Here is a 24,941-nt window from a genome sequence, read left to right as displayed (position 1 = left end):
GGGGTGACACAAAACACCTGTATGGGGGAACCCAAATGCTGAGAACCCCTCCCCAGCTCAGGTGCCCCCCAGCTGGGCAGGGTGGGTGCAGCAATGAGCTGCAACCTGTGGGGCAGAATTGGTGCTGGCAGTGTGTGCTGAACCTGGACCAGCTCCCAGGATTGTCTAACCTTTCCCAGGGTACTTTCCCAGCGATAGATCCCAAAATGGGAGCCAGTGAGAGGCTGCAGCATCCCACATCTGTCGCTCCTGGTGAAAGCATCTCCACTCAGGCCTGATTCAGCAAAACAGTGTTCTTCCAAGTGCTGCTGCTCCCAGGATGAGGACAGACAGTCCTGGGGGCTGCTGGCACCTCCCAGGGGTGTGGGCACAGAAGGTGGATTCCCAAAATGTTTTGGGGGTTGGTATTAGGCAGCTGACGTACTTCTTGCCTTGGTGGGCTGATGAAGCTCAAAGGACGGGTCTGATTTGGGATTTGGGGTCCCATTTCTGTTTGCAGCCACCCCTCTCCCCAACCCTCCTAAACTCTGCGAGCACCACGGCACCACCTGCCCCAGAGAGACTCGAGCGCCCCATGGGACATCCAGCAGTGGGACCACCCTGACACCCCCCAGAGGCCTTGGGCTCCCGCCAGTCCCTCTTCCGGCCGGCTGAGCGTCACCCACCGCCCCCATGTCCTGGCCCGACCCGGCTTCCCTGCGCCAGTGGCTGCGGGGGCTGCCTCAAAGGCCCAATTTTCTTGCTCTGAAGCCCCGGCTCTGTTTGGCGTCGGGCAGGGCACCAGGGTGCTGGGGCAGCGTGGGTGCTCCCAAGGGAAGGGGCACCGTGTTCCCGCTGGGCACAGGGGCTGTCAGTGCCCCCCAACCTCCAGCCCTTTGATTGTGGCCCAGCCTCTTGCCCTGGAAATGGCAGCTGCCCACGGCGGGGTCATGCAGGGCAGGGTCTGGTCTCCTGTCCCTGTGCTCCGTGCCCGAGCCACAGTGGAGCTGGCATGATGCCAGGCACCATCCCTGCACAGGGAGGGGGACACCTGAGTGCCCGTGGGGTTTGCCCCTCTCTGAGCTCTCTGTGCTGGTCACAGATGGTTTTTTGGGGCTCCTCCACAAGCCCGAGTCACAACAATGGCAGTGGCTTGTGCTTCCCAGTAGGAATCTGCTCAGCCTGTCTGCTTCCCAGTAATCCCAGCAATCCCAGCCTGGGAGACTTGTGGGGTGCTTTGGGAGCTTGGGGATTTGCATTCCCTGTCTCAAACTCTCGCTGTGAAGCTGTGGAGGGATTCCTCTGCTTCCCAAAACCAGCCCAGGGTTGTACCCAAACCAGTCTTTAAATCCAGTTTAAGGTGATCCTCAGCTCCAGACCTTGAGCCAGGGCAGGTGCTGAGGGACAGACAGACAGACAGACGCATTGAGGTCCCCTCGCAGGTACCATCCCAAGGACAGGGGCTGGACGGGTTGGATAGGGTTGGCAGAGGTTGGGTGGGGCTCACACCAGCAGAGACCCTCACGGCCAAGCAGGGAGATGCTGTTCCCTGCCAGCAGCAGGGTTTTCTCCAAGAACAGTCCCGGGAGCAAAGTACCCACGGTCAGCTGGGGCAAGGACATCCCAGCCTGGTGTCCCAGGGCAAGGCCAGTATCAGCAGGAAGGAACAGAAATCCAACAGAACCCCCAGAAACAGGGAAACAACCTGACCAAACACGCACGGGTGAGCAGGTTCCATCCCAACCCTCCCTTCCCCGTTCCCAGCCAGGACTGTGACACAGCCTCCCCCTCCTTGGCCCCAGGTCCCTCTTTTGCCCACAATCGACCCCCCCCCCCTTTCCAAAGTCAAGTGTCTGATACCCAGCCCTGTGCCCCCGGCCGCCCTCACTCACCATCCACCAGGTCTTGCCCCTCATGTCGTAGCACAGCTGCCACCTCACCGAGCCCCCGGCCACTGGTGCAGCCACTGTGCCTGGCACCTCCATCCCTTCCGGCTACTCCAGGAGATGGCTGGCATGGTGCCCCACTCCCGGTGCCATTGCAGACCCCTCTGCCCCCAGAAGCACCCAGAGCAGCCGCGAGCCCTGGGGAAAAGCAGCTGGATAGAGGCGAGGAATAATCCCAGTGCGGGAGTTCCTGGGCTGCCCCCGGGGAGGCGGGTCGGCCGCTCTGGGTGGGCTGGTGGGTGGTCACTGCCGGGCAGAGGCTGTGCCAGCGGCTGGGCATGGCAGAGGGACAGTGCCCACGTCAGTGGGACAGAGGGATCCCAGTGGGTGGGACAGCAAAGGGATGTGTGGGATCTCTGAGGATTTGGGAATTGCTTTGGGTTTGTCTTCCCAGGAAGGGGCTGCTGCAGGCACCACCTACAACATGCCAGGGATCCCCGAAAGCAGATACATCCCTGGGTGGGTGATGGGCTCCCGTGTGACCCCTTCCAGCACTGTCTCAGGTACTCCAACACGTGCACTCAGCTGGGGGGCCCTTCTCCCCTCTGGCTCTGTGGAAACTCAGTCATGAAGTTGGGGTGTGTAGGAATCTGATCCAAGAATATGGGGGAGCTGGGTACAGGACATCCTGCAAGGACTGATCTCTGCTCCCAGCACAGGGGCAGGATCTGGTCCCTGGGGAAAAGTGATGGGCATCCCCAGCCCTGTCACCCTGCCTTGGTCCCAGCGTGACCAGGCCCTGAGGAGGTCGGAGGCTCCTGGGAGGTGAGGGAGGTGACATCCTTCAGGCCCCACTGGTGCCGTGCATTCTCTAGGAGTCCCCAAAGGATCCCAACATATCCAGCCCCTTCCCCTCTGCTTCTCTACTCCCTGCTCCCCCCCTGGGGATGAGCTGTCCCAGATTTTGGCTCTGCCTCAGGGAATTCTGACCTCCAGCAAGCGCTTGGGGCTGTCAGTTGTCCATGTCACCGTGTCCCTCTAGCAGTCATCCTCCCAGGAACTGCCTGGAGTTTTGGGGTCTGTGGGCTGATCACCCCCATGTGTGGCTGAACTGCTGGTTCTGGCTTTGTTATCCTCAGGAACAGTTGGATGTTTCCTGGTGCTTCCCACTGGGACAAATTGGTCCCTGCTGGTGCCCTGCCTTCCCCCTGTGCCCTCTGTCTGCCCTCCTGCAGGTTTTTCAAACCCAGGGTTTTGGTGTGGGGATTGAAGAGGTTTTTGAGGAGGTTTGATGGTTTTATTTTGGCTTTCAAAGCCCAGGAGTCATGGGAGAAGCTGGTTTTATGCTGAGCTGGAGATTTGATGACATTTTGGAGATATTTAGACAAGAAGATTTTTGGGATGATGCCATCCTGCTGCCTGGGGTCTAGGGGCTTGGGCACCACGATGGACCAGTGTGGATGTGGGGATGGGTGAAACGGCTGTGTGGGAAGGAAAGCACCACAAGGGGCAGGTTGCAAGAATTCAGCTCCTGGAAATAATTAATTTCAAGGCATGGAGATTGCTTCCTGACTTCTTTTTTTTTTTAAGCTTATTTTTGATCAAAAGCCAGGCCTTTTCTTGGGAAAGAACGCTGGATCTTCTCATGAACATTTTCCCTTCCAATAAGACTATTTTTCATCCAAACAAGGGTTTGGGGCATAAAATAAACCCAAAGTTGAGCCGTGGGAGCAGCTCAGTGTGGGGTGCCAGGGTGGGAGGGGAGTTGCTTTGGGGTGTGGGCACTGGAGGTGGCATCAAGCAGCAGTGAGTGCAGGCCCCTCGGTGGGGGGGGTGTCAGACGGATTGAGCTAAATAAGGAAAATCTTCCTAACTGGAATCTTCCAGAATTGCTGTTTGGCTTGGAAAGGGTGGGTTTCAGGCAGTGTGTGATAATGTGAGTGTGTGTCTGTGTGTGCACAAACAGAAATGTGTGTGTGTGTGTGTGTCCCACATGTGTGTACATGTACATGTCCCATATGTGTGTGTGTGTCCCACGTGTGTGTACATGTACATGTCCCATATGTGTGTGTGTGTCCCACATGTGTGTGTACATGTACATATCCCATATGTGTGTGTGTGCCACATGTGTGTGTGTTTGTGTGTCCCATATGTGTGTGTGTGCGTGTCCCACATGTGTGTGTGCCTGTACATATCCCACATGTGTGTGTTTGTGTGTCCCACATGTGTGTGTGTGTCCCACATGTGTGTGTACATGTACATGTCCCATATGTGTGTGTGTGCCACATGTGTGTGTGTTTGTGTGTCCCACATGTGTGTGTGTGCGTGTCCCACATGTGTGTGTGCCTGTACATATCCCACATGTGTGTGTATGTGTGTCCTGCATGTGTGTGTGTGTATGTGTCCCGTGTGTATGTGTGTCCCACGTGTGTGTGTGCATGTATGCGGCCCATGTGTGTGTATGTGTGTCCCACATGTGTGTGTTTGTGTCCCACGTGTGTATGTGCATGTCCCACATGTGTGTTTGTGCGTTTGTGTCCCACATGTGTGTGTCCCATATGTGTGTGTGTGTGCCTGTACATGTCCCACATGTGTGTTTGTTTGTCCCACCTGTGTGTGTCCCCCGTGTGTGTGTGCCTGTACATGTCCCATGTGTGTGTATGTGTGTCCTGCATGTGTGTGTGCATGTATGTGTCCTGTGTGTGTATGTGCATCCCACGTGTGTGTGTGTATGTGTGTCCCACATGTGTGTGTGCATGTGCATGGCCCATGTGTGTGCGTCCCACGTGTGTGTGTGTGTGTGTCCCACATGTGTATGTGTGCGTGTACGTGTCCCACACGTGTGTCAGCACATGCAGGCGATGTGCTGACAGTGAGCAGAGGAGGCACATCCTGCTCGAAGCAGGGCTGTGCTGCCCTGGGGCTGCGGCGCTGGCAGGAGGAGATGCCACGAGACAGCAATCAAAAACACATCGAGAGGCCTTGGAGGGGTTGGGAAGGGCCTGGCACGTCCCTGGCTGCAAGGAGGGACTCCTTGGGGATCTGGGGGGACCCTGAAACTCTTGCAGCCCTGCCAGGATGGTGTTTGTGAGGGTGGGTGCTGTGGGAAGTGGCATGTGGCAGGGGTGGGGGTGCCACGCAGTCCTGATCCATTGCCATGGGCATTGCTCTGACTCTGTGGGAGTCTGGAAGTGCTTTTACATGCAGTGGGAGGCAGAATGGGAGTGAGAGCCTCACAAAGTGGCAAGGGGAGGGAAGGTGGCCCTAGTGCTGGTTGCCATGCCCGGTGTTGGCACCCGCCCTGGCATGGGCCTGCTCTGCCATCCCTGGGGCAGGGCTGCTGGGAAGTAGAGAGTCAGGAAGCAGACAGCCAAGGGAATGGATGTGGTAGGGAAGGGGCTGGGGCTGAGCCAGCTGCTCCACCACAGGGGTCTGGAGGATCCTGCCTTGGCCTTTCTGCATTGCCCAGGATGATCCCATCTCCTCTGGCTCATCATTCATCCCTTGTTGCAATGCCCAGCATTCTGTGCCTCAGTTTCCCTGGTGGGCAGGGCTCTGCTCACCACACCAACTCCTGGGGTGTCCCCGCAGTGTCCCCCCAGGGCCTCATCCCTGCAGGAGGGAGGGAGCTGGAAGTGATGCTGCTCCCAGCCTGGCTCCATGAGCCTCCCTGCTGGGTCACCCTGGCTGGGCTGTCACCTCAGGGGGGTCTGTGTGTGTGGGGACAGGGTGGGCGTGCACAGCCTTGTGCTGCTGTGCTGGGTGTGCACAGATGGGTGTGCACAGGGGGGCTGAGAACACACCAAGTGTGCACACCTGGGTCTGTGCACACACCCCCCCCACACACACACACCCCGAGGCAAGAAGGGAGGCAGATGGGGACAGGAGGAAACCCTAACTGAGTTCACGTCCCCAGTGATGGAGTTGGGGGTCTCTGCTTTAACCCCCACCGGGGACCCCTCCCATGAGGGTCAGTATGTGGAGCTGGGGTGCTGATCCCTGCCTGGGACTGTGGAGGCTTCTCCTGCCCCCGAGCTGGGATCTGCCCGGATTTGAGCATCTCTTCTGGATGTGTCATTTGGAGGCCAAGATGAGAGAGGGAACTGGCTTGAGGAGTGACAACGACAACGACCTGCTCAGACCCATCTCTGAACAGACACAGCCCCCTGGGGGCTGCAAACCCCCCATGCCTGGTGGGGGAATGAGCTAAATGATACACCCCGAAATGACCCCCCTTTTTAGGGCTGTGCAGGCAGGACAGAGATCCCCAAGGCTGCACAAGCCAGATGATACCCCCTCTCAAGGGCAAGGCAGGACAGCTCCCCAAGGCTGTACAAGTCAGACAGCCCCCGGTGCAGGGTGGGCAGCACAGATCCCACCGAAGCTGTACGAGCCAGATAACATTCCCCTCTCAGGATCCCCTCTCTCCCAGGAGAGCACATAAGACCTCCAAGGCTGTACAAGCCACACACTCTCCTGTGCACGGTCGGCAGGACAGATCTCACTCCCCAGACAGACTCCCCGCTCCTCCCCATTGCACGGCAGCCCCCCAAGGCCGTACAAGCCAGATGACATCCTCCTCCCAGGGGCAAGGAAGGCACGACAGCCCCCAAGGCTGTACAAGCCAGATGACCCCCCCCGTCAGGGGCAAAGAGAGCACGAAAGACCCCCTGAGGCTATACAAGCCTCCGGTGCAGGTTGAGCAGGACAGCTCCCATCTCCCGGATAGACAACCCCCCCATTACACGACAGCCCCCCGAGGCTGCACAAGCCAGACATCCCCAGGTGCAGGGTGGGCAGCACAGATCCCATCGACCTCCGAGGCTGTACAAGCCAGACAGCCCCCGGTGCAGGGTGGGCAGCACAGATCCCCCTCCCCGGCCAGACATCCCCCCCCCCCGATTTGTGCGGGATCGCCTCCCTGCCCTTCCGCAGGGGCTGTGACAGCCCATCGGTTCTCCCCGCGCTCCGTGCCCGGCACAGCCCGAGACCCCCCGGGATCCGCTGGGACCCCCCGGGACCCCCCTCCCCTTCCTCCCCTCCCCTCCCCTCCCCGCCCCGCCCGGCGGGGGTCCCGGCGGGGGGCGTGGCCGCGGGCGGGGGCGGCGGTGACGTCAGGCGCTGTCCGCGGTGCTGAGGGAGGGAAGATGGCGGCGCGCTAGAGCCGGGCGGCGGCCGCGCCCCCCGCGCCCCCCGCGCCCCCCGCCGCCACCGCCAACATGTCGCTGCTCTGCGTCGGAGGTACCGGGAGGACACGGCGGGCGGCGCGGGGGGGACGGGGCGCGGGGATGGCGGGCGGAGGGGCGCGCCCCGCTGCCCCTCTCTGCGCGGGGGGGGGGCTGGAGTGTCTGGAGGGGTGTGAGGGGGGGAGGCGGCGGGGAGGTTGTGGGGGGGGTCGCGGGAACGGCTCCGTTCACGAGGAACCGGCGCGTGGTGGATTTTATGAATGAACCGGCGGGGGCGCGCGCGGCGCGGCAGCCCCGGAGCGGGGGGTGTGGGCGCGCCCTGCCCCGCACGGGGCTCCCCCCGGACCCGCCCCCGGCTTCCTCCCCGCCGGGGAGACCACCGGGGAGACCACCGGGGACGAGGCTCCCCCGCAACCTCCCCTGGCTCCCCTCCCGCCTCCTGATCCGCCGTGGGGAGGGGTCTCCCCTCTTAACCCCCCCCCACCCCGAGCTCCTCCCGGGACCTCCCCCCCGCCGGGGAGACCGCCGGGGAGGGGGCTGCTCCTGTAATCCCCCCCGACTGCCCTCCCGCCTCCTAAAACGCTATGGGGAGGGGGCTCCCCCCGGGACGCCCTCCGGGCTCACCCCGGAACCACCCCCGCCGGGGAGACCACTGGGGTCGGGGCTGCTCCCGTAATTCCCCCCCCGGGTCCCCTCCCGCCTCCCAACTCGCCGTGGGGAGGGGGCTCCACCCATAACTCCCCCAAGGGCTCCCTCCGTAACCCTCCCCCACCGGGGAGGGGGCTCCCCCCACGCCTCCCACCTCAGCCTCTCCCTTCTACCCCTCTCCTCCTTCCCGCCCCCACGGAGCCCCTTTCTTCCCTCTCCAGCCCCCTACCCCGCGTTCTTCTCACCCCTCCTCAAACGGAGACCCCCACGTGCCCACTGCCCAAACACCCCCACTCAGCCAGCCTCACTCTCCTCCCTCTCCCCAAATACCCCCTTACCCAGCCCCCCCAGATCCTCACCCCTCAGGCCTGTCTCCAGACACCCCCACCCTGCAGACACAGCTCCCTGCATTCCCAAACACCCCCTCACCCGAAACACACCCCATGTGAGCCCCCCAAACACCCCACATCACTCTCCAACCCTCCTGATTTCCAGTCCGCAACCCAAACCCTCCCCAATCCCAAACATCATCTATCCTCAAGCATCCCTACATTCCCACTCCCTCAAAGAGACCCCATACACCCCGAATCCCCCAGTCTGTGAACCCCTAAATATCCCCCTCAAATTACACCCCAAGCCCCAGCCCCCCATGGGCATGGTGATGCTGGGGGGGGTCAGGGCAGGAGCCTGGGGGTCTCGTGCTGCTGTGGGGCCAGTTAGGGGTGCTGGTCACCCCATACTGGGAGGAACTGGGGGGAGCACACAGGTAGGGGAACCCCACACCCAGTGCACTGAGACCTGCCCAACTCGGTCCATAGATGAGTCCTGCAGGCCTGGCCTTGGTCTCGCTGGTGTTTACCCTGGAATGAGTGCTCAGTCTGGCTGGGGGGGCAAAAGTCAGAGGGGTCCCTTTACGCCCTCCCCAAACCCTGTGACACCCTGATGGGGAAGGGGTGGCACTCGTGAGTGTTGGGGTCATGGGATGGAGGTGGCAGAGTGGCAGCTGGGGACAAGGTGGGGCACAGGCTGGCTGGGATTCCCTCACTTCAGGTGAAATCCAGAGGAAAATGGGGGCTCCCTCAGTGCTGCCTGAGCTCAGTGGGATGAGGGGCTGTGCCCCCTCCCACCCCCCTGACGTGTCCTTGTCTTTTAGGTGCTGTCACAGCCCCCTCTCCTGTGGCAGTGCCACAGCAGCACGCAGGGAGCTGCCAGAGCCAGGGTGCCCCTGCGTGCCCCCCAGCCAGCCCCACATTTGGGGGCTTCTCCTCTGGCAGGAGCAGGGCACCTCTTTGCTCTCATTTAGACGTCACATGTGGTGACACCCTTGGTGATGCTGTGGGTGGCTGGTGACAATCAGCTCCCAGTGGGTTTGGGCTTCCCCCACTGCCCTGTCACCACTCTCTGGCGGCAGCTGGTTTTGTCACCCACCCTATTTTTGGGGTTCTGGGGGTGGAGGTGCCACCTCAGATCCTCCCCCAGCCTCTCCCTGCCCCTCCCTGGGGGCTGGGGCCACGTGCAGCCCCTGGGGCTTCGTGCCAGGGGGTGTCCCTGGGTGACAGGGAGTGACCTGGGAGAGGTGGGGTGAGCGGGGACAGGAGGGGGTGTCTGGAGTGGTGTGAGGCAGACGGACAGATGGACAGAGGGCGGACGGGCATCCGGAGAGACAGATGGAGAGACGGAGGGACAGATGGATGGAGGGGACGGGAGACGTGAGCACGGAGACAGAGGGGTGGGTGGGTGGATGGACAGAGGGGTGGAGGGATGGAGGGAGAGGGTGAACGGAGGGATGGATGAAGGACGGACAGAGGGATGGGTGAGTGGAGAGACAGATAAATGGACAGAGAGATGGACAGAGGGGTGGGTGGATGGACAGAGGAGTGGACACACAGGGAATGGACAGACAGGTGAATGGATGGAGGGACAGAAGGATGGGTGAGTGGACAGACAGATAAATGGACAGAGAGATGGACAGAGGGGTGGGTGGATGGGCAGAAGGATGGACAGAGGGATGGATGGACGGATAGAGAGATGTGTGTATGGCAGAGGGGTGGACAGACAGACAGGCCTGTTGTGGGATGCCCAGCCCAGCCTGGTTTTCACACCACTGCCATTCTGATCCCTGCCAGCTGCCTCCTGCCTCAGTTTCCACAACTGGCCAAGATCGCCCTGAGAGGAGCCTGATCACCCCAGCCTGGGAAGCACCTTGGCTCTTCCAGCTTGTTGGGGGTTACCCAGCTCACACGGGTGTCCTGCTGTCCCCAGCTCCCTGCCTGGGGTTTAATTTAGCCCCAGGGTGTCACCCCAGGACTCACCACCCCTGAGTCAGCTTTGGGCACCCTTTGATGTGCGGGAGGGCAGCACAGCCTGCAGATGGTGGCAGCAGGACTTCTCCCTGGCAGGAGATGACAGCCAGGAAAGCCACGTGTTCCCTGGATAATTGTTTGTTCCTGTCAGCTCGGGTATTTTTGGAGCTTTTCCTTCCTCTGCTCTCTCATTCCGTTTCGGAGGCAGCAGCTGGCGGAGAGCAGTGGGTGCCCCTGGGTCCAGGACAAGGGGGAGCCCCCATGTCAGGGATCCCTGTCAGCCACAGGCAGGTCCTGGTACCAAATACTGTATTAGAATAGAATAATATATATATTATATATAAATACATTATATATATAACATGTATAATTATTACACACAGTGATGGCAGCCATCCCCAGTCAGCCCCCAGGCTCCCAACACGATGACACTCGGGGATCTTTGGGACCCTGGAGCCTGGTGCCTCCCCTGAGCGTGAACCCCCCCATCCCTGAGCGAAGCTGCAGCTCCCTGTGATTCCCTGGGAACATGGCTGCCAGTGACGCGGCCGGTGACCTTCCTGCGGGCAAAGAGCCACCCAGCGTGTCACCCTCTCGGTGGCACAGGGCAGGCGGCCGAGCCACAGGGTCCCCAGTTATTTTCCGAGGCGGTTATTCCCCCCTGCCTCAGTTTTCCCGAGGCTGCTGATGCCACGTGGGCTCCTCCCAGCCCTGCCAGGCACGTGTCGCCGGCGGCAGCCCCGCGTCCCCTCCGGCGCTGGTGGCGGGTGATAAAGCGGCTGGCGAGTGGCACGTCTCCGAAATCAAATTACCTTTGATGTCGCCAGGGCTATTTTCATCCCTGCTCGGTCACGTTGGTCCTGCACCCGCTGGCACCCGCGTCATTAAACCGTTCTCCGGGTGCTGTGTCATTCCCCCCCCCCCCGCCTGGTCCCCTCCCGGGAGCCCCGAGGACACCCCTCGCCCCCGCCGCGCCCCCGGCGTTGGCAGCGTTGGTACCTGGCTGTGCCCAGCTCTGTTTGCCTCCCCATTGCAGCCAAAACGTGGGGACTGACCCCCGCCCCGCACTGGGTAAAGCCGGGGGAGGGATCAGCCAGAATCGGGGGTGTTTTTCCCATGGTGCCGAGCAGGATCTGAGCCCCCCCATGCACACACACTCCCCGATGGGCAGGATGGGAACCAGCCCCTCAGTCCCCTCTGGAACAGGGCTGGGGTGCAGTGGGGTTGTTTCGGGGCTGTATGGGAATTGGAGGGGTATCTCCACTGTCCCTGGTGCTCTTTTGGGGTGGGGAGGGTTACAGCCTGTTACTGTTCCACTCTTAAGGGGAGGAAAGTCCCCCCCCGGGTTTCCCCGTGGGAAATCTGGGTCGGTGGTTTGGGAGACACTTAACCCTGGTGCTGCTGGGCTAGTGCCCTGTGACAGGGACTAGAGAGGGGGGCAGGGCCCCCCAGAACCCGCCTTTTCCCTCGGGATATGGATGGTGAGTGACATCATCTGTTTCCCCAAATAGATCCCAATTCAGAAGTGAGGGGGATCGGGAAAGTAACACCCCCTCAACAGATGAAGGCAGGTCATTTGGGGTTGCAAGCTGTCCCAGAGTGGCAGGTTTTTTGGGTGGGCCGTTGCTCCCCTCTGGTGCCCATCTCCAGCTCATGTCTGATGTCCCACCCTCACCTGGCATCATGTATCCCAGCACTTTCCCCACCTGGCAGCTGAAGGGGAGAGTGGGGGGGCAGTCAGGGCTGGGGTCCTCCCACCCCCTTGACACCCTGGTGGGGGGTCTCCAGCCCCCCATCGAGGCTCTCAGCCTGATTCTTTTCCCTCCCTCTGTCCCCACAGTTAAAAAGGCCAAGTATGACGGGCCCCAAGGTAAGTGACCCCCCACCTGCCTGCCCACCTGAGGGGGGACGGGGGGGCTCTTGGGCTGGCTGGATGTGGCAGGGTCAGAGGAAGGGCTGGGGGGAGAGGGGAGCCCAGGCTCATCCTCAGCTCTGGAGATATCATTCGGCAAGTTTGGGGTGGGGGAGGAGCACACACTGAGATGGGGGTGCCCTGAACAGGGGCGGGGGGACTCACATTCATCACCCCAGCAGAGGTGGGATCCATTGCGGGGCTGGCGTGCCAAGTGTGGGGGTCCCCACGGGAGGGTGGCAGTGGGTGGTGTCAGAGGGCGGGGGCACACTGGGGGTCACTTCACCCTCTTCTTGCTCCCACAGAGAAGTTTAACACCTACGTGACCCTGAAGGTGCAAAATGTCAAGAGCACGACCATTGCGGTGCGGGGCAACCTGCCCTCCTGGGAGCAGGACTTCATGTTGTGAGTGTCCAGGGGTTCCCTGGGATCCCCCGTCACTGCTACCCCTGCAGACAGGGGGAGGTCCCCTGCTGCCAGCTCCCCCTGACCCCAGCCCTGGGGGCTCCCCTGAGTCCTGGGGCTGAGGGGGCAGGTCAAGGCTGGGGTGGTCCCAGGGGCCTGCTGAGGGGGGGTGTAACCTGATACCTTTCCTGTCCCCAGTGAGATCAACAGGCTTGATCTGGGCCTGACAGTGGAGGTGTGGAACAAGGGGCTCATCTGGGACACCATGGTGGGGACGGTGTGGATCCCCCTGCGGACCATCCGGCAGTCCAACGAGGTAGGGAGCCAGGCATGTCCACCCCACGTGGACCCCAAGGGACATGACCCAGCCTCAGCTGTCCTTCGGGGCAGGGAGTGCCTTCCCCATCCTGCTTGGGGCCAGACCCCATGTGCTGGTTGTGGGGCCAGGAAAGGCCCGTGGGAGCTCTCCTCACCCCATTTCCACCCCGCAGGAGGGCCCTGGGGAATGGCTCACACTCGACTCCCAGGTCATCATGACCGACAACGAGATTTCGGGCACCAAGGACCCGACTTTCCACCGCATCCTCCTTGACACCCGCTTCGAGCTGCCGCTGGGTGGGTACCATCCCCGGCCCCCCTGGACTGGGGTGCATCCTTCCTGGTCCCCAGCCCCAGGCATGCTCAGGAGCCTTGGAGTTGGGGCTGAGGCTCTGACCCTGTGGCCTCGAAAGCTTGAGGGCTGTTTTGGGAGGGGGGTTCTGTGCACCAAGTTGGGTCTTTGCCCTTGCAGATATCCCCGAGGAGGAGGCCAGGTACTGGGCCAAGAAGCTGGAGCAGCTCAATGCAATGCGGGACCAGGATGATGTAGGTGCAGCCAGACCCGGGGTGAGGGGGGTGGGGGCAGCAGTGCTGCCAGCAGGAGCCCTCACCAGCCCCTCTCTTCCCAGTATGCCTTCCAGGAGGAGCAGGAAAAGCCTCTGCCCGTGCATGGCTCCCAGTGCTGTAAGTGCTGCCTTGTTCCTGCCCTGCTGTGGGACCCCCACGCCCCCTCTTCCTCCCCACTCCCCACACTGGGGATTCTCAGGGGTGGGCTCTGTTTGTGCTTTGGAGCATTGGACCCCATCCAAGTGGAGCTCAGCTTTACCCCACACCCTGTCCCCATTCCCGTCCTCCCTCCCGTGTTTGCTGGTGTTTCTTTGCCGTCCCCCTGCTCCACAGTGGGTGAGCCTTCCTGTGGTCTGAGGGGAGCAGGGTGTGAGGGGCAATGGGACTGGTAAAGACAGTCCCCTGGGGAGCCTGGGCAAAGGGCAACAAGGCTGGTGAGGGAGCTGCTGGGTGGGGGCCCCAGCAGAGGGGTCTGGGGGATTCGGGGTGGCAGCTCAGTTTGTCCCTGTGCCTGTTTGTCCTTCTGTAACCACCCCAAGTCCAGGTCAGTGTGTCTGTGCCCAGCCCAGGACCTGTCCCCTTTCAGTGCCACCATGCCTGTCCACAGCACTGTCCCCAGCCTGGGCCAGTGTCACCGTGCCCAGCCCCATGTGCTGTCCCCAGCTCAGCTTGGTGTCACCACGGCTCAGGCCCAGGCACTGTCCCCAGTGCACTTAGTGCCACTGGGCTCATCATCCCTAGACCCCTTCCCTGTCCCATCACGGTGCTGCATTGCACAGTCCCTGTCCCCAGCATGGCTCAGTGCCAATGTGCCCCATCCTGGATGTGCCCCATCCTGGATGTCCCCCATCTCAGGGCGCTGTCCCCCACCCAGCCCAGTGCCACTGTGCCATCTGGGAGATGCTGGTTCCTCCCAACCAGCTGCCTCTGTCCTTATTGTCTCTGCCCCTTTCTTTGTAGGCAACTGGAATTATTTTGGCTGGGGAGAACAGCAGAGTAAGTATCCTGCCCCCTCCTCTCCTCTCAGCCTGGGGGTCCGCAGCATGTCCCCCTTTGCCTGGCCCAGGGCTCAGGGGACCTGGGGCTTGGGTTCAACCTGTGGCCTCATGCCATGACTCTGCTGGGTGAGGACGGTGTCACCAAGTGCCCTGTCCTGGGCAGGGCTGTCCCCATGGGCTGGTGGGGACACAGCCCTGGGTGGCTCTGTGCCCTCAGGGTGCCCTGGTGACCATGAGCAGCCCAGGCTTTGCCTCTGTGGTGGGACATCAGTGGGGCAGAGGGAGGCTCTGTCCTGTCCTCTTTCTCCTTTCTGTATGTCCCAAATTCCCCCTCTGCCTCCCCCTCCCCCTCAAACCCTTCCTGCACTGAGAACACGGTGCAGCCCCCTCTCACCCTGCCCGGGGTCCATCTCCCCAGCACGGGCCCACAGCGGTGGGGACACAGTGGGGGCACTGACGGGTCTGTGCAGGGCGTGGGGCAGATTTGGGCCATCCCCTGTCCCACTCACTGTGTCCTCTGGCAGATGATGACCCTGACAGCACCGTGGATGACCGGGACAGCGATTACCGCAGCGAGACCAGCAACAGCATCCCCCCTCCTTACTACACCACGTCCCAGCCCAACGCCTCCGTGCACCAGTACCCCATGAGGCACCAGCAGCAGAGCTCCCGCGACTCCTACACCGACTCCATGCAGAGCTACGAGATGGACTACTCGGACCAGGCTCCCATCAGGTAGTGTGGGGTGCAGCCCCCCCCGGGAGTCCCTCTCTCAACCTCCCCCCCAGGTGACAGAGGCCAGCAGGTCCCTGAGGTGACGCCAGGGATGGTGCTCCCAGGGAGGTGGGTGACAGAGGGAAGGAGGCTGAGGTGAGGAAAAGGTGGATGGTGCTGGCCCCATCCAAGCCTTTCCTTCTCCCTGGGAAGTTTTCAAGCCCTTTTGGGTCATCGCCCTCCTCTGTTCTCGCTGGGTTTGGGGACCCCCACGCCATGCTGGGAGCTGGGCAGTGGGGTGTGGGCTGGCTGGGGACGCAGACGTGGCAGAGACACCTGCCCAGCGCTTCCTCCCTGCGGCCGCAGCACAGCCCAGCCCAAGGTGCCAGCCCCCTCCAGGTGGGCAGAGCCTCCCTGCCGGTGTCCCCCGGCGGCAGGGGATGCCGGGACGTGGCGGGTGGCGGTGGTGTGGCACTGGGGCCTCGCTGACCATGTTCCTCTCCTCCCCGGCAGACGCTATGGTAGCGTAGACTCTGCCGCAAATGGACGCAGCGACGCTGAGTCCGGTTCTGAGTCGAGCAGGCGGACCAGCCGCCAGCCTTCCCTTGAGAGCAGGCGGTCCCTAGACCTATCGGATAGGTGGGTCTCTGCCTGTGCCGTGTGCCGTGTGCCGTCGCAGAGTGCTGTGGTCGGTCCTTGAAGCCATGGTGAGGCCAACACCAGTCCTGGCAAGGGCGGCCTCGTGCCACCGCAGGGTCCCCGCTCCCCGTCCCGGATCGGCCTCGCAGGGGGGCTGCGTTGGGGTGCTCCAGGTGTTCCCTCCGATGTCCCTTCTTGCTGCTGCACCCCAGTTCACGGGGTGATGTCCCAGCATCCTGGTACCACTCGTTGGCACTGCGACCATCTGCAACCTGTTCCTCCTTGAGCCAGCGGGTGTGGGAGTGGGGCCTCAGGGACTCAAATGCCACCCCATGTTCCTGGTCACCTCCTAGGGAGTGCCTGGCTGGGCCAAAGCCTCATGCAGTGATTTGGGATCCTTGTGATGTGCCAAGGGCCCCTCTCCCAGCTCTGGCCAGGGTCAGGATGGGGAGGTGGGGGGTTTCCACGCGTGAGCCATGTCTCCTGCACCCCTGTGCCCCAAGTGCCCCTTCCCAAGGTACCTGGATGATGCCAGTACCCCTCCCAGCTGGGACCAGCCTGGGCATCCCCCAGCACCCTCTTCCTTGCAGTGTCCCCTGGCTTCCCATTGCCTGGCTCAGCCACTCCGGGCTCTGCCCATCCCATCCCCTCATCCCCATCCCCCTTGCCCACCCCACTCGCCCTGGCTGGAGACGTGGTGTCGGCCTCTTCCTTGGCATGTCCCTGTCCTGTCTGCATGTCTGCTTCTGTCAGCCTGTCCCCACGGAGCCCCGGGGCACAGGGGCACAGGGACCCCTGCAGCCCCCCCAGTGCAGGCAACTGTGAGAGGAGGGGGCTGGAAGGGCCCGGGGGAGGGACAGATGGGGCGGGGGGAAGGGATCTGGCTGGGCAGGAGGAGTGGAGAGGGGACCCCCGGGTAGGGATGATGTTGAGGGGAGTGAGGGGGCTCAGGGGGTGCCCTGGGGTGAGGGTGCTTGGGAGGGCTATGAGGAGTGCTGGGTGTCAGAGTTGGGTGACAGCTCTGTGGGGCAGGGGCAGGACAAGGGTTTCTGGCAGTAGCAGGAGGCAGCACCTGGCTGGAGGTGCTGTGCTCTGCCCCCACCCCTGGCTGGGGTGAGCTGAAGGGACAGACACTGTCCCCCCATCCCCACGCTCAGCCCTGGCACGGTCAGGAAGGTCAGACCCCGAGAGTGCCCCAGCCTGGGGGCTGGTCCCAGCCCATGGAGTCTCCTGGGTCTGTGCCTCCGACTCCCAGGTTGAGGAGCCCAGTGCTCCCGGTGGGAGCTGCACATCCTCCCGCCCCTGGGACGGGCACCCCGGGGCTCTGTCTGGGGTGACACAGACCCACAGGAGCCCTGTCCTTGTGTCCCCTCGCCCCTCAGCCCCACAGGGAGCAGTCGCTACGCCTCGTCGGCCGAGCTGAGCCAGGGCAGCTCCCAGCTGAGTGAGGACTTCGAGAACGAGAGTCTGCGGGACTCGGAGCTGGACGAGAGGGACGGCGACTCCTACCACTCCTGCCACAGCTCCGTCAGCTACCACAAGGACTCACCGCGCTGGGAGGAGGAGGACGATGATGATCTCTACCTGGAGGAGGAGGAGGAAGAGTTCATTGAGGACTACAGTGAGACTGAGGAAGGCTATGCGAAGGAGGAGGAGCTGGAGGAGGAGGAGGAGCTGCGGGAGGAGGACACTTATGAACCCCCCGAGGACGAAACGTACCCCCCACCACAGAAACCCCCTGCACAGCAGCAGCAGCAACAGGTCCCCCAGCAGCAGCAACAGCAGCAGCAGCAGCAACAGCAGCAACCTCAGCTGGTCCCACAGCTGAAGCCACAGCAGCAAGAGAGAAAGGAGGAGAGGAAGGAGGAGAGGAAAGAGGAGAGGAAAGAGGAGAAGGACACCTCTGCCTCCCAGGAACCCCCTGAGGCCCTCGAGGCCCAGAGGGGAGCGGAGGAAGCTCCCGTGCAAGAGGCAGCCCCAGAGTCTGAGCCCCCAAAACCGGCTGAGAGGTAGGAGGGGGGACTGATCTGCCCTGGGATGGCACCGTACCTGGTGGCACTGAGGATGCTCTGGAGGTGGCTCAAGGCTGGGGCTGGTGCCAGGGGGCAGGACGAGACACCTTGTGTGGTCTCTGGAGCTTTTCCAGGTGCCTGAGGCATTGAGATGAGGGAAACCCACCTTGTGCCCCTCAGGCAAGGGCCAGCCCCCTCGGGCACACTGCCCTGGCCCAGCCACCCCCATGCTGAGCAGGGCCCAAGGTATTTAAGAAGCTGCCAGGGCTATGGGTCTGCAGGTTTATAACCTGGGACAAACCTGGGGCTGGGGAAAGTGGAGGCTTGAGGCTGCAATTCCTCTCCTCTGGCTCAAGTTTTTGGCTCCCTGGATGGAGGGGGTACCCTGGAGCTCGGTCAGATGAGGAAATTTCCATCCACAGGAGCCAATCCTCTCCCTAGGCCACTCCATGGCCTTCTGTGCTGTGAATTAGTTGGTGGCCAGGTTCCTGGTTCAGCGTGTGAATAATTCATATCTCGGGGACAGATTATTCAAATGTCATTATTGACCATTTCCATTTTCAGTGACTGTCACCCCTCCCTGTAGAGGGGAACTGTGATGGGCTTTTTCAGTCTTTTATTTAGTTTAAATTATAGACCCGAGATGGGGAATCTCTAATTTAAAAGAATGTGCAGAGAGCTGTTTTTTTTTAAAAATACATATTTGGGCCCAAGGGCTGGTGGGAACCTGGGCACAGGTGGCCTCAGGTCATGGTGCCCACTGGGCAGGGGGCTCGGGGGGTCCCATGTTGGGAATTGGGGACCATGGATTAGTGCTGGGGACACCAGTTTAGCACTGGGGACCATGGACTGTTCTGGGACCCCATATTAGTGCTGAGGACTCCAAGTTGACATTGATGACCCCAGATTATCACTGAGGACATCAGATTAGCTCTGGGAGCCATTGGTTAGTGCTGGGGACCACAAATTAATGCTGACAACCCCAGATTAGCACTGGGGACCCCAGATTAGCATAGGCAGAGACCCCAGGGCTGGTTTGGGCAGGTTCATCTCCTGAGCTCCCCACGGCTTTGTCCCAGGATAGTTTTGGGTCTCTCTCTCCAGTGTCATGTCACAGCAGGGTCTCAAGGAGTCTGGTGTGTTTGGAGAATTTCTTTTCTTTTCCTCTATGTCTTCATTTTGCAGGAGAGGAGAAAAAAACCACAACACCCAGCATGTCCAGGTGGACAGTTTTCCCTGGGCTTGGAGCCATGGGGGTGTTGAGGGTTCTTCACCCCGGGCTGTTGTGGTGGGAAGAGGCCAGAGAACATCCTGATGGATGTGAGGGGCAAAGGATGTTTAATTCACGTACTTGTGTCACCGACTGTCCCCACATGTCACTTGGGTGCCCAGGTCAGGGTCTCCTGAGGGAGGGGTAGCTCCTGGCTTGTCCCCAGTGCTCTGCCCTGACAGTGTTGCCCTTTGCAGCAGGACCTGCTGCATTTTCAGGTCCTTCCTGGTAGCAAAAGGGGGTTTTGCCATGGCCACGCTGGCTCTGGGCCCATCAGGATGCCCAGATCGCAGCCTCAGTCCTGCCCAGGGTGTGGGGGCTGATTCCCCCTCCCCGGTGCTGTGCTGGGAGGTGACAAGGTGTGTGTGTGTCCTTGCAGGGAGCAGGCAGAAGAGGAGGTGCAGGACCCCAAAGCACGAGCCAAAGCCAACTGGCTGAGAGCCTTCAACAAGGTCTGCATGCAGCTGCAGGAGGTGAGGACCCCCCTGGCCACTGCCCTGGGCTGAGGGCACGGCCCCTTCCCACACCCTGGCAGCTTCCAGGGACATCCACTCCCCAGGGACCCATCCTGACCTGGGGGCCCCCAGCAGTGGTGGCCCCACAACCCCATTCCTGCCAAGTGGGACCCCCAGAGGGGCCTGGAGTGCTGAGGACCCCCCCGTGTGTGCTGCATGCGTGTGCTGGTGCGAGCCCCCCACCCTGTCCCCTCTGTTGAGTTGACAATATTTTGTTTTGTTTTTAGACTCCATCCTCCATCTTTTCTTTTTGTTTTGGCTCTGGATTCGCTCCCCGGGGTCTCGATCCCCCTCCCCACCGCTTCTCTTTTCAGTTGTCCACCACCATGGCCCTTGCACCCGCGTCTCCCCTCCCTGCAGGGAAGGGGTGTAGCCTGCCTGCAGGTAAGCATGTCCCCCTGGAACCTCAAGCAACCTGTGTGCCTTCCCTGTGTGTGTGTGTGTGTCTGTGTGTGCAGGGATTGCCCCACAAGGGCAATGGTCTCTCTGCTCCCCCGAAAGAATCCCCTCCTGGAAGGGGAGGTGTCACTGCTGGGCTATCCCTGCACACACCCCCACTTCCATGTGCTCTGGCTTTTCCCTGCTCTTCTCTCCAACTGCTGTGGGTCCCTGAGGACCAACTGAGCCCTTATGATGCTTCTCCACTGCCCCAACCCCCAAATTTTAGCACGGTGTAGCTGCCCACCCTGCTTTGCCAGCTGAAGCCCCTCTGCTGAAGCCCACCCACCGCTCACCCAGCTCAGCCTCCTCAAGATATTTATTCCCAGTGCCAGCTCTTTGCTGGGAAGAGCCCTGTTGGTTTTGGAACACTTTGCTCTGCCCACCCTGCCCATCCTCCCGTGCTTCCCCAGTGCTGGGAGCACAGTGGGGTGCTCACTGCCCTGGGGGGGCTGCCCCCCACGCTGGTGGATCCCACTGTGCCCCTGACACTGTCCTGTGTTTTCCAGGCCCGCGGGGAAGGTGATGGAGAATCCAAATCCCTGTGGTTCAAAGGCGGGTGAGTACAAGGGGAAGCTGGAACGTTCTGCCCCCCGGGATCTCAGCCCCCTTCTCATTAGGATGTGATTAACAAGCTCAGCAGTGGGCCTGTGTGGGGAAGGGTTGCTGAGCTGTGGGCGTGCAGGGGGCCGGATTTTGGGGCTGAATGCTGGTCGATGTCTGGTGCTTCTGGAGGAGCAGCAGAGATGACATTGCTCTGTGTCCCCAAGAGCTGCTGCTGAGGGGGAGAGCGGGAGGTGAGTTGGGATGGGACCGAGTTGGGGTGGCAGCTCCTGTTTCCCTCATGGAGTGATGCCATGGGGAATCCTGAGCCTCTCACCTCGATGGGCTGGGGGTCTCAGTCCTGGTTTGCCCTCGCAGACGGCTCTGCCATGACCCCAGGCAGAATGTGGCAGTTTTCCATGAGGATTCCCAGATCACACCAGGGATTTCTCACAGACAGGGCTGCAAAGCTGAGTTCCTGCCTCAGTTTCTCTTGCAGCAGAACTCAAGGCTCACGTGCTCAGTGCTCCCCTCTGGGGTCCCAGAGTGAACCTCTAGCTCTCCAGCCCCACGCTGCAAAGCCAGAGCTGACTAAGCCAAATGGGCTGCTTTTCTCCTGAGTTTCACTGCTGCACTTCACATGGGGAAAATCACAGTTTCCTGCCCAAATCCCCTTCCCCCTCAGCTTTTAGTCCGGTGATCCCTGTCCCAGTCAGGGTGGTGGTGAGGTTGGGGGCCCCATAGACGGGTCCCAGCCACAAAGGGATTGCTTTGCAGTTCTATCTGCCAAATCCTAGATAGTAGGAAGAAATTCTTCTCTGAGAGGGTGGGGAGGCCCTGGCACAGTTTACCAGTGCAGCTGTGCCTGCCCCATCCGTGGAAGAGTTCAAGGCCATGTTGGATGGGGCTTGGAGCAACCTGGGCTAGTGGAAGGTGTCCCTGCCTGTGGCAGGGAGTTGGAATGAGGTCAGACCCAAACCAGGCTGTGACTCTACGAAATCCCAAGTGACCATGGGGCAATAATGCCTCAGTTTCCCCTTCCCCTCTGACTCTCCTCTCTCTTGCAGGCCTGGTGGTGGGCTGATCATTATAGACAGCATGCCGGACATTCGCAAGCGAAAACCCATCCCCCTAGTTAGCGATTTGGTGAGGCTCCTCCTAAGGCACCACCCCCACAGCTGCCGGCTTCGCTCCCGCTGCGCCCCACCGGACTGCCCCGCTCCCCAGCTGCCTCTAACATGGCTTGTGTTCTCTTGTTTTCTTTCCTGTGGCCTGGCTGGGCTTCCCCCGCGGCAGGGGGGCGGCTGTAAGGTTTCTGCGCTGCATTAACAGCATGCCCGACATTAAGCCTGGACGCAAATCTCTCCCTCTAGTCAGCGATCTGGTGAGCGCGGTCCGAGGGGTTAAAGAGAGAGCGCCCTTGGGTGCTGCCGGCCAGCCCTCAGCTCCCCCAGCCCTGCCAAAGGGGGGCGGGGGTGTCCCAGGCTGGTTTGGGGGGCTCCTGGCCCTCCTTGCAGTGGGGGGAGCTGTGAGGATGGCACAGCTGGGCTCTCCCTACCCGAGGGTGCTTCTCTTTAACGGAGCCCCAGTCCCTACACCAAGCATCAGCCCGAGGCTTCCCGGGGCTGCTTCTGGTTTCTCATTTTTTTGCTGGTGCTGTGTCCCTGGTCCTTCCCTGTCCCACCTGCTGTAGGTCCCTGCAGCTTGGACCATGCTGGTGCTGGACAGATGGACCTCTGTATGAGGGGAGGGATGGTAGTGGCTTTTCCAAGCTGCCCAGACCCTCTGGTCCCATCTCCACTGCCCTGCTGTGCTTTCAGAGCCCAGTGTATGGGGCTGGGGACCCCCCATGTATGGACCCCCCATGCTGGGGTCCCTTCCAGCCTCTGGGCTCTAATGCACAGGATCATTCTGCTGTCCTCTCCCTGGTGACAAGAGACAGCAATTTTGGAAACCAGACACCCCTTACCCCCAGAATTAGATGCCCTTCCCCTCCTTCTCCCTTTCTTTACACCTTGCCAGCTCCACTGTGTGCTCTCCCCAGGGTACCACCCTCCTGTCCCCAACCTGTCTCTCCCCTCATCCCCCTGCCCCCCCTTGCTGCCCCCCACCCAGTACCCCCCACCCCCAGCCCACTTGGGCAGCCGCTGATGCTTCTGCACTGTGCTGTGTTGGTGTCTGGGGGGTTGGGGGGTGGGCAGTGTGCAGGGTTTGAGGGGGTTGCTTCCTTTCCCTGCTGGATTTGCAGGCTGCAGCCAGTGCTGGGCTTGAGGACACAGTCCCTCCCACCCAGTGCTGGGTGAAGGGGGGGCGTTGCCCCCATCCCAACTGGTTCTGTTGAGGAAGGGGCTCTCCTGGGAAGTGTTTGCACTAATGGCCTTTTTATTCCCCCCTTGCTGGCCCTGGCTGCCCACAGGCCATGGTAAGTGCCCCCCACCCCATCTCCCCAGGGGTTTCAGACACATGTTGAGAGGCTCTGCCCTGCTGGGGCTGAACTGGGAATGCCACAGGCTGCTGAACTGGTTCCAGTCCCACTGCACAGCAATGCTGGCATCACTGGGAGCTGGGCTGTCCCCTCTGCCCCCAAATGCAGCCAGGAGCCCTCCCTGTCTGGGGTTGGGGTCTGTCCTGGGTGTTCTACAGCCACTGGGACCTCAAAGGAGTGCAGGAGGGTCCCTCCATGCTCTGCTGGATTTGGGAACTCTGTTTCTTTCCCACAGTCCCTGGTCCAGTCCAGGAAAGCGGGAATCACATCTGCACTGGCCTCGAGCACCTTGAACAATGAGGAGCTGGTAGGTGCTGGGGTGGGCTGGGGTGGAGGTGGTCATGGTGGGGGCTGAGCCTCGGGGGCTGGGCCAGCAGTGAAAGTGCAGGGTGTGTGCCACACCAGCGTCCTCTGGCAACGCCAGAGCAGCTGGGTATAGAATCATGGCATTACTGAGGTTGGAAAAGACCTCTAAGATCACCAAGTGCAACCATTTCAACCCACCACCGCTAACCCGTGTCCTCAAGTGCCACCCTCTGCCCTGCCTGAGCCTTTCTCCCCCCTCCTCTCTCCTGTCCCTGCACAGAAAAACCATGTTTACAAGAAGACCCTGCAAGCCTTAGTGTACCCCATCTCCTGCACGACGCCCCACAACTTCGAGGTGTGGACGGCCACCACCCCCACCTACTGCTACGAGTGCGAGGGGCTCCTGTGGGGCATCGCCCGGCAGGGCATGCGCTGCGCCGAGTGCGGCGTCAAGTGCCACGAGAAGTGCCAGGACCTGCTCAACGCCGACTGCCTGCAGAGTAAGGACACAAACCTTGTCCCTTCTGCCCTTGGAGAGGGAGGATGGAGCAGCCCGGGAGAGCTGGGCTCCTGCCTTGAGCGTGGGAGAAGTGGTGGGCAGGGCAGATCTGTGCTGGGAAGGGGGTAGAGCCCTCCAGGTTTGAATTAATTAATGTATAGAATCGCAGAATGGTGGAATTGTCAAGGTTGGAAAAGACCTTTAGTACCAACAAGTCCAACCATCAATCCATCACCATTGTGGTCACCACTGAACTATGTCCTTAAGAGCCACATTCACACGTTTTTTGTATACTTCCAGGGATGGTGACTCCACCACTGCCCTGGGCAGCCTGTGCCAATGCTTGACAACCCTTTCTATGAAGAAATTTTTTCCTGATATCCAACCTAAACCTCCCCTGGTGCAACTTGAGGCCGTTTCCTCCTGTCCCCAAGCCCATCATGCCCACTTGAGAGAGCTCTGTGGTCTCTCCCAGATACCACCTGCATCCCCACCCCATCTCACCCATGGCTGTCCTCTCCCAGGAGCAGCAGAGAAGAGCTCCAAGCACGGAGCAGAGGACCGGACCCAGAACATCATCATGGTGCTCAAGGACCGCATGAAGATCCGGGAGCGCAACAAGCCGGAGATATTTGAGCTGATCCAGGAGGTGTTTGGGGTCAACAAGACCACACACACACAGCAGATGAAGGCAGTGAAGCAGAGTGTCCTGGACGGCACCTCCAAATGGTCGGCCAAGATCAGCATCACAGGTAGGCAGCTGCCCTCTTTGGACATGGGGACAAGGCTGTTCCCAGCACAAGGATGCTGCATGGCCCAACCCCTCATCCTGCCGAGCAGCTTCAGCCCCTGGGGCTCTGTGGGGGCACAGGTGCCTGTTTTGGGGGTCTTGGTGTGGCTGTGGCACTGATTTCTCTCTCTGTCTGTTCTCTCTGCCATGCGTGCCGTGCCTGTGCCGTGTGTGGATGGGTGTGCATCCCGTGCCGTGCTGTGCTGCAGTGGTTTGTGCCCAGGGCCTGCAAGCAAAGGATAAGACAGGTTCCAGTGACCCCTATGTCACTGTCCAGGTTGGAAAGACAAAAAAAAGGACTAAAACTATCTACGGCAATCTCAACCCAGTCTGGGAGGAGAATTTCCATTTGTAAGTTCACCCCCAGTCCCCTCATCTGCCTGCATTGCTGTGCTGGGCTGTGCTGGCTGTCAGCATGTCCCTTTGGAGTGGGGGAGCCAGCTGGGCCTCGTCCTGCCCCCACTCAGGGTGGAGGGGAGTGCTGGGGTCCCTTGGGGTGCTGTTTTTGTGCCATGGAGGGTTGGGCTC

General features: G+C 61.1%; 1 protein-coding gene across 16 annotated transcripts in view; it reads left to right on the top strand.

Annotated features, from left to right (window-relative positions):
* Nucleotides 1-7,001: 7,001 nt before the first annotated feature.
* UNC13A (unc-13 homolog A) overlaps nucleotides 7,002-24,941 on the top strand; it is a 38,656-nt gene continuing 20,716 nt past the window's right edge. For 7 of the 16 annotated variants that reach the window (XM_039387562.1, XM_039387558.1, XM_039387552.1 and 4 more), the window contains exons 1-19: nucleotides 7,002-7,106; nucleotides 11,843-11,872; nucleotides 12,220-12,319; nucleotides 12,518-12,635; nucleotides 12,811-12,934; nucleotides 13,110-13,183; nucleotides 13,267-13,321; nucleotides 14,165-14,200; nucleotides 14,727-14,937; nucleotides 15,430-15,555; nucleotides 16,938-17,564; nucleotides 19,217-19,310; nucleotides 20,300-20,349; nucleotides 21,630-21,717; nucleotides 22,750-22,755; nucleotides 23,054-23,125; nucleotides 23,405-23,624; nucleotides 24,148-24,375; nucleotides 24,623-24,764. In XM_039387562.1, coding sequence (XP_039243496.1) covers nucleotides 7,085-7,106; nucleotides 11,843-11,872; nucleotides 12,220-12,319; nucleotides 12,518-12,635; nucleotides 12,811-12,934; nucleotides 13,110-13,183; nucleotides 13,267-13,321; nucleotides 14,165-14,200; nucleotides 14,727-14,937; nucleotides 15,430-15,555; nucleotides 16,938-17,564; nucleotides 19,217-19,310; nucleotides 20,300-20,349; nucleotides 21,630-21,717; nucleotides 22,750-22,755; nucleotides 23,054-23,125; nucleotides 23,405-23,624; nucleotides 24,148-24,375; nucleotides 24,623-24,764 — 2,423 coding nt within the window. In that variant the 5' untranslated portion in view covers nucleotides 7,002-7,084. Of the gene's footprint in view, nucleotides 7,107-11,842; nucleotides 11,873-12,219; nucleotides 12,320-12,517; nucleotides 12,636-12,810; nucleotides 12,935-13,109; nucleotides 13,184-13,266; nucleotides 13,322-14,164; nucleotides 14,201-14,726; nucleotides 14,938-15,429; nucleotides 15,556-16,937; nucleotides 17,565-19,216; nucleotides 19,311-20,299; nucleotides 20,350-21,400; nucleotides 21,480-21,629; nucleotides 21,718-22,749; nucleotides 22,756-23,053; nucleotides 23,126-23,404; nucleotides 23,625-24,147; nucleotides 24,376-24,622; nucleotides 24,765-24,941 lie in introns of all 16 variants that reach the window. The other 9 variants (XM_039387559.1, XM_039387557.1, XM_039387553.1 and 6 more) reach the window with 4 other exon arrangements.

The sequence above is a fragment of the Pipra filicauda genome, unplaced genomic scaffold, assembly GCF_003945595.2.
Source record: "Pipra filicauda isolate LSUMZ 115617 unplaced genomic scaffold, ASM394559v2 scaffold577_size276649_pilon, whole genome shotgun sequence".
NCBI classification, from domain to species: Eukaryota; Metazoa; Chordata; class Aves; order Passeriformes; family Pipridae; genus Pipra; species Pipra filicauda.
The sequence above is the reverse complement of the archived record's forward strand: the minus strand, read 5'-3'. Positions and strand labels throughout refer to the sequence as shown.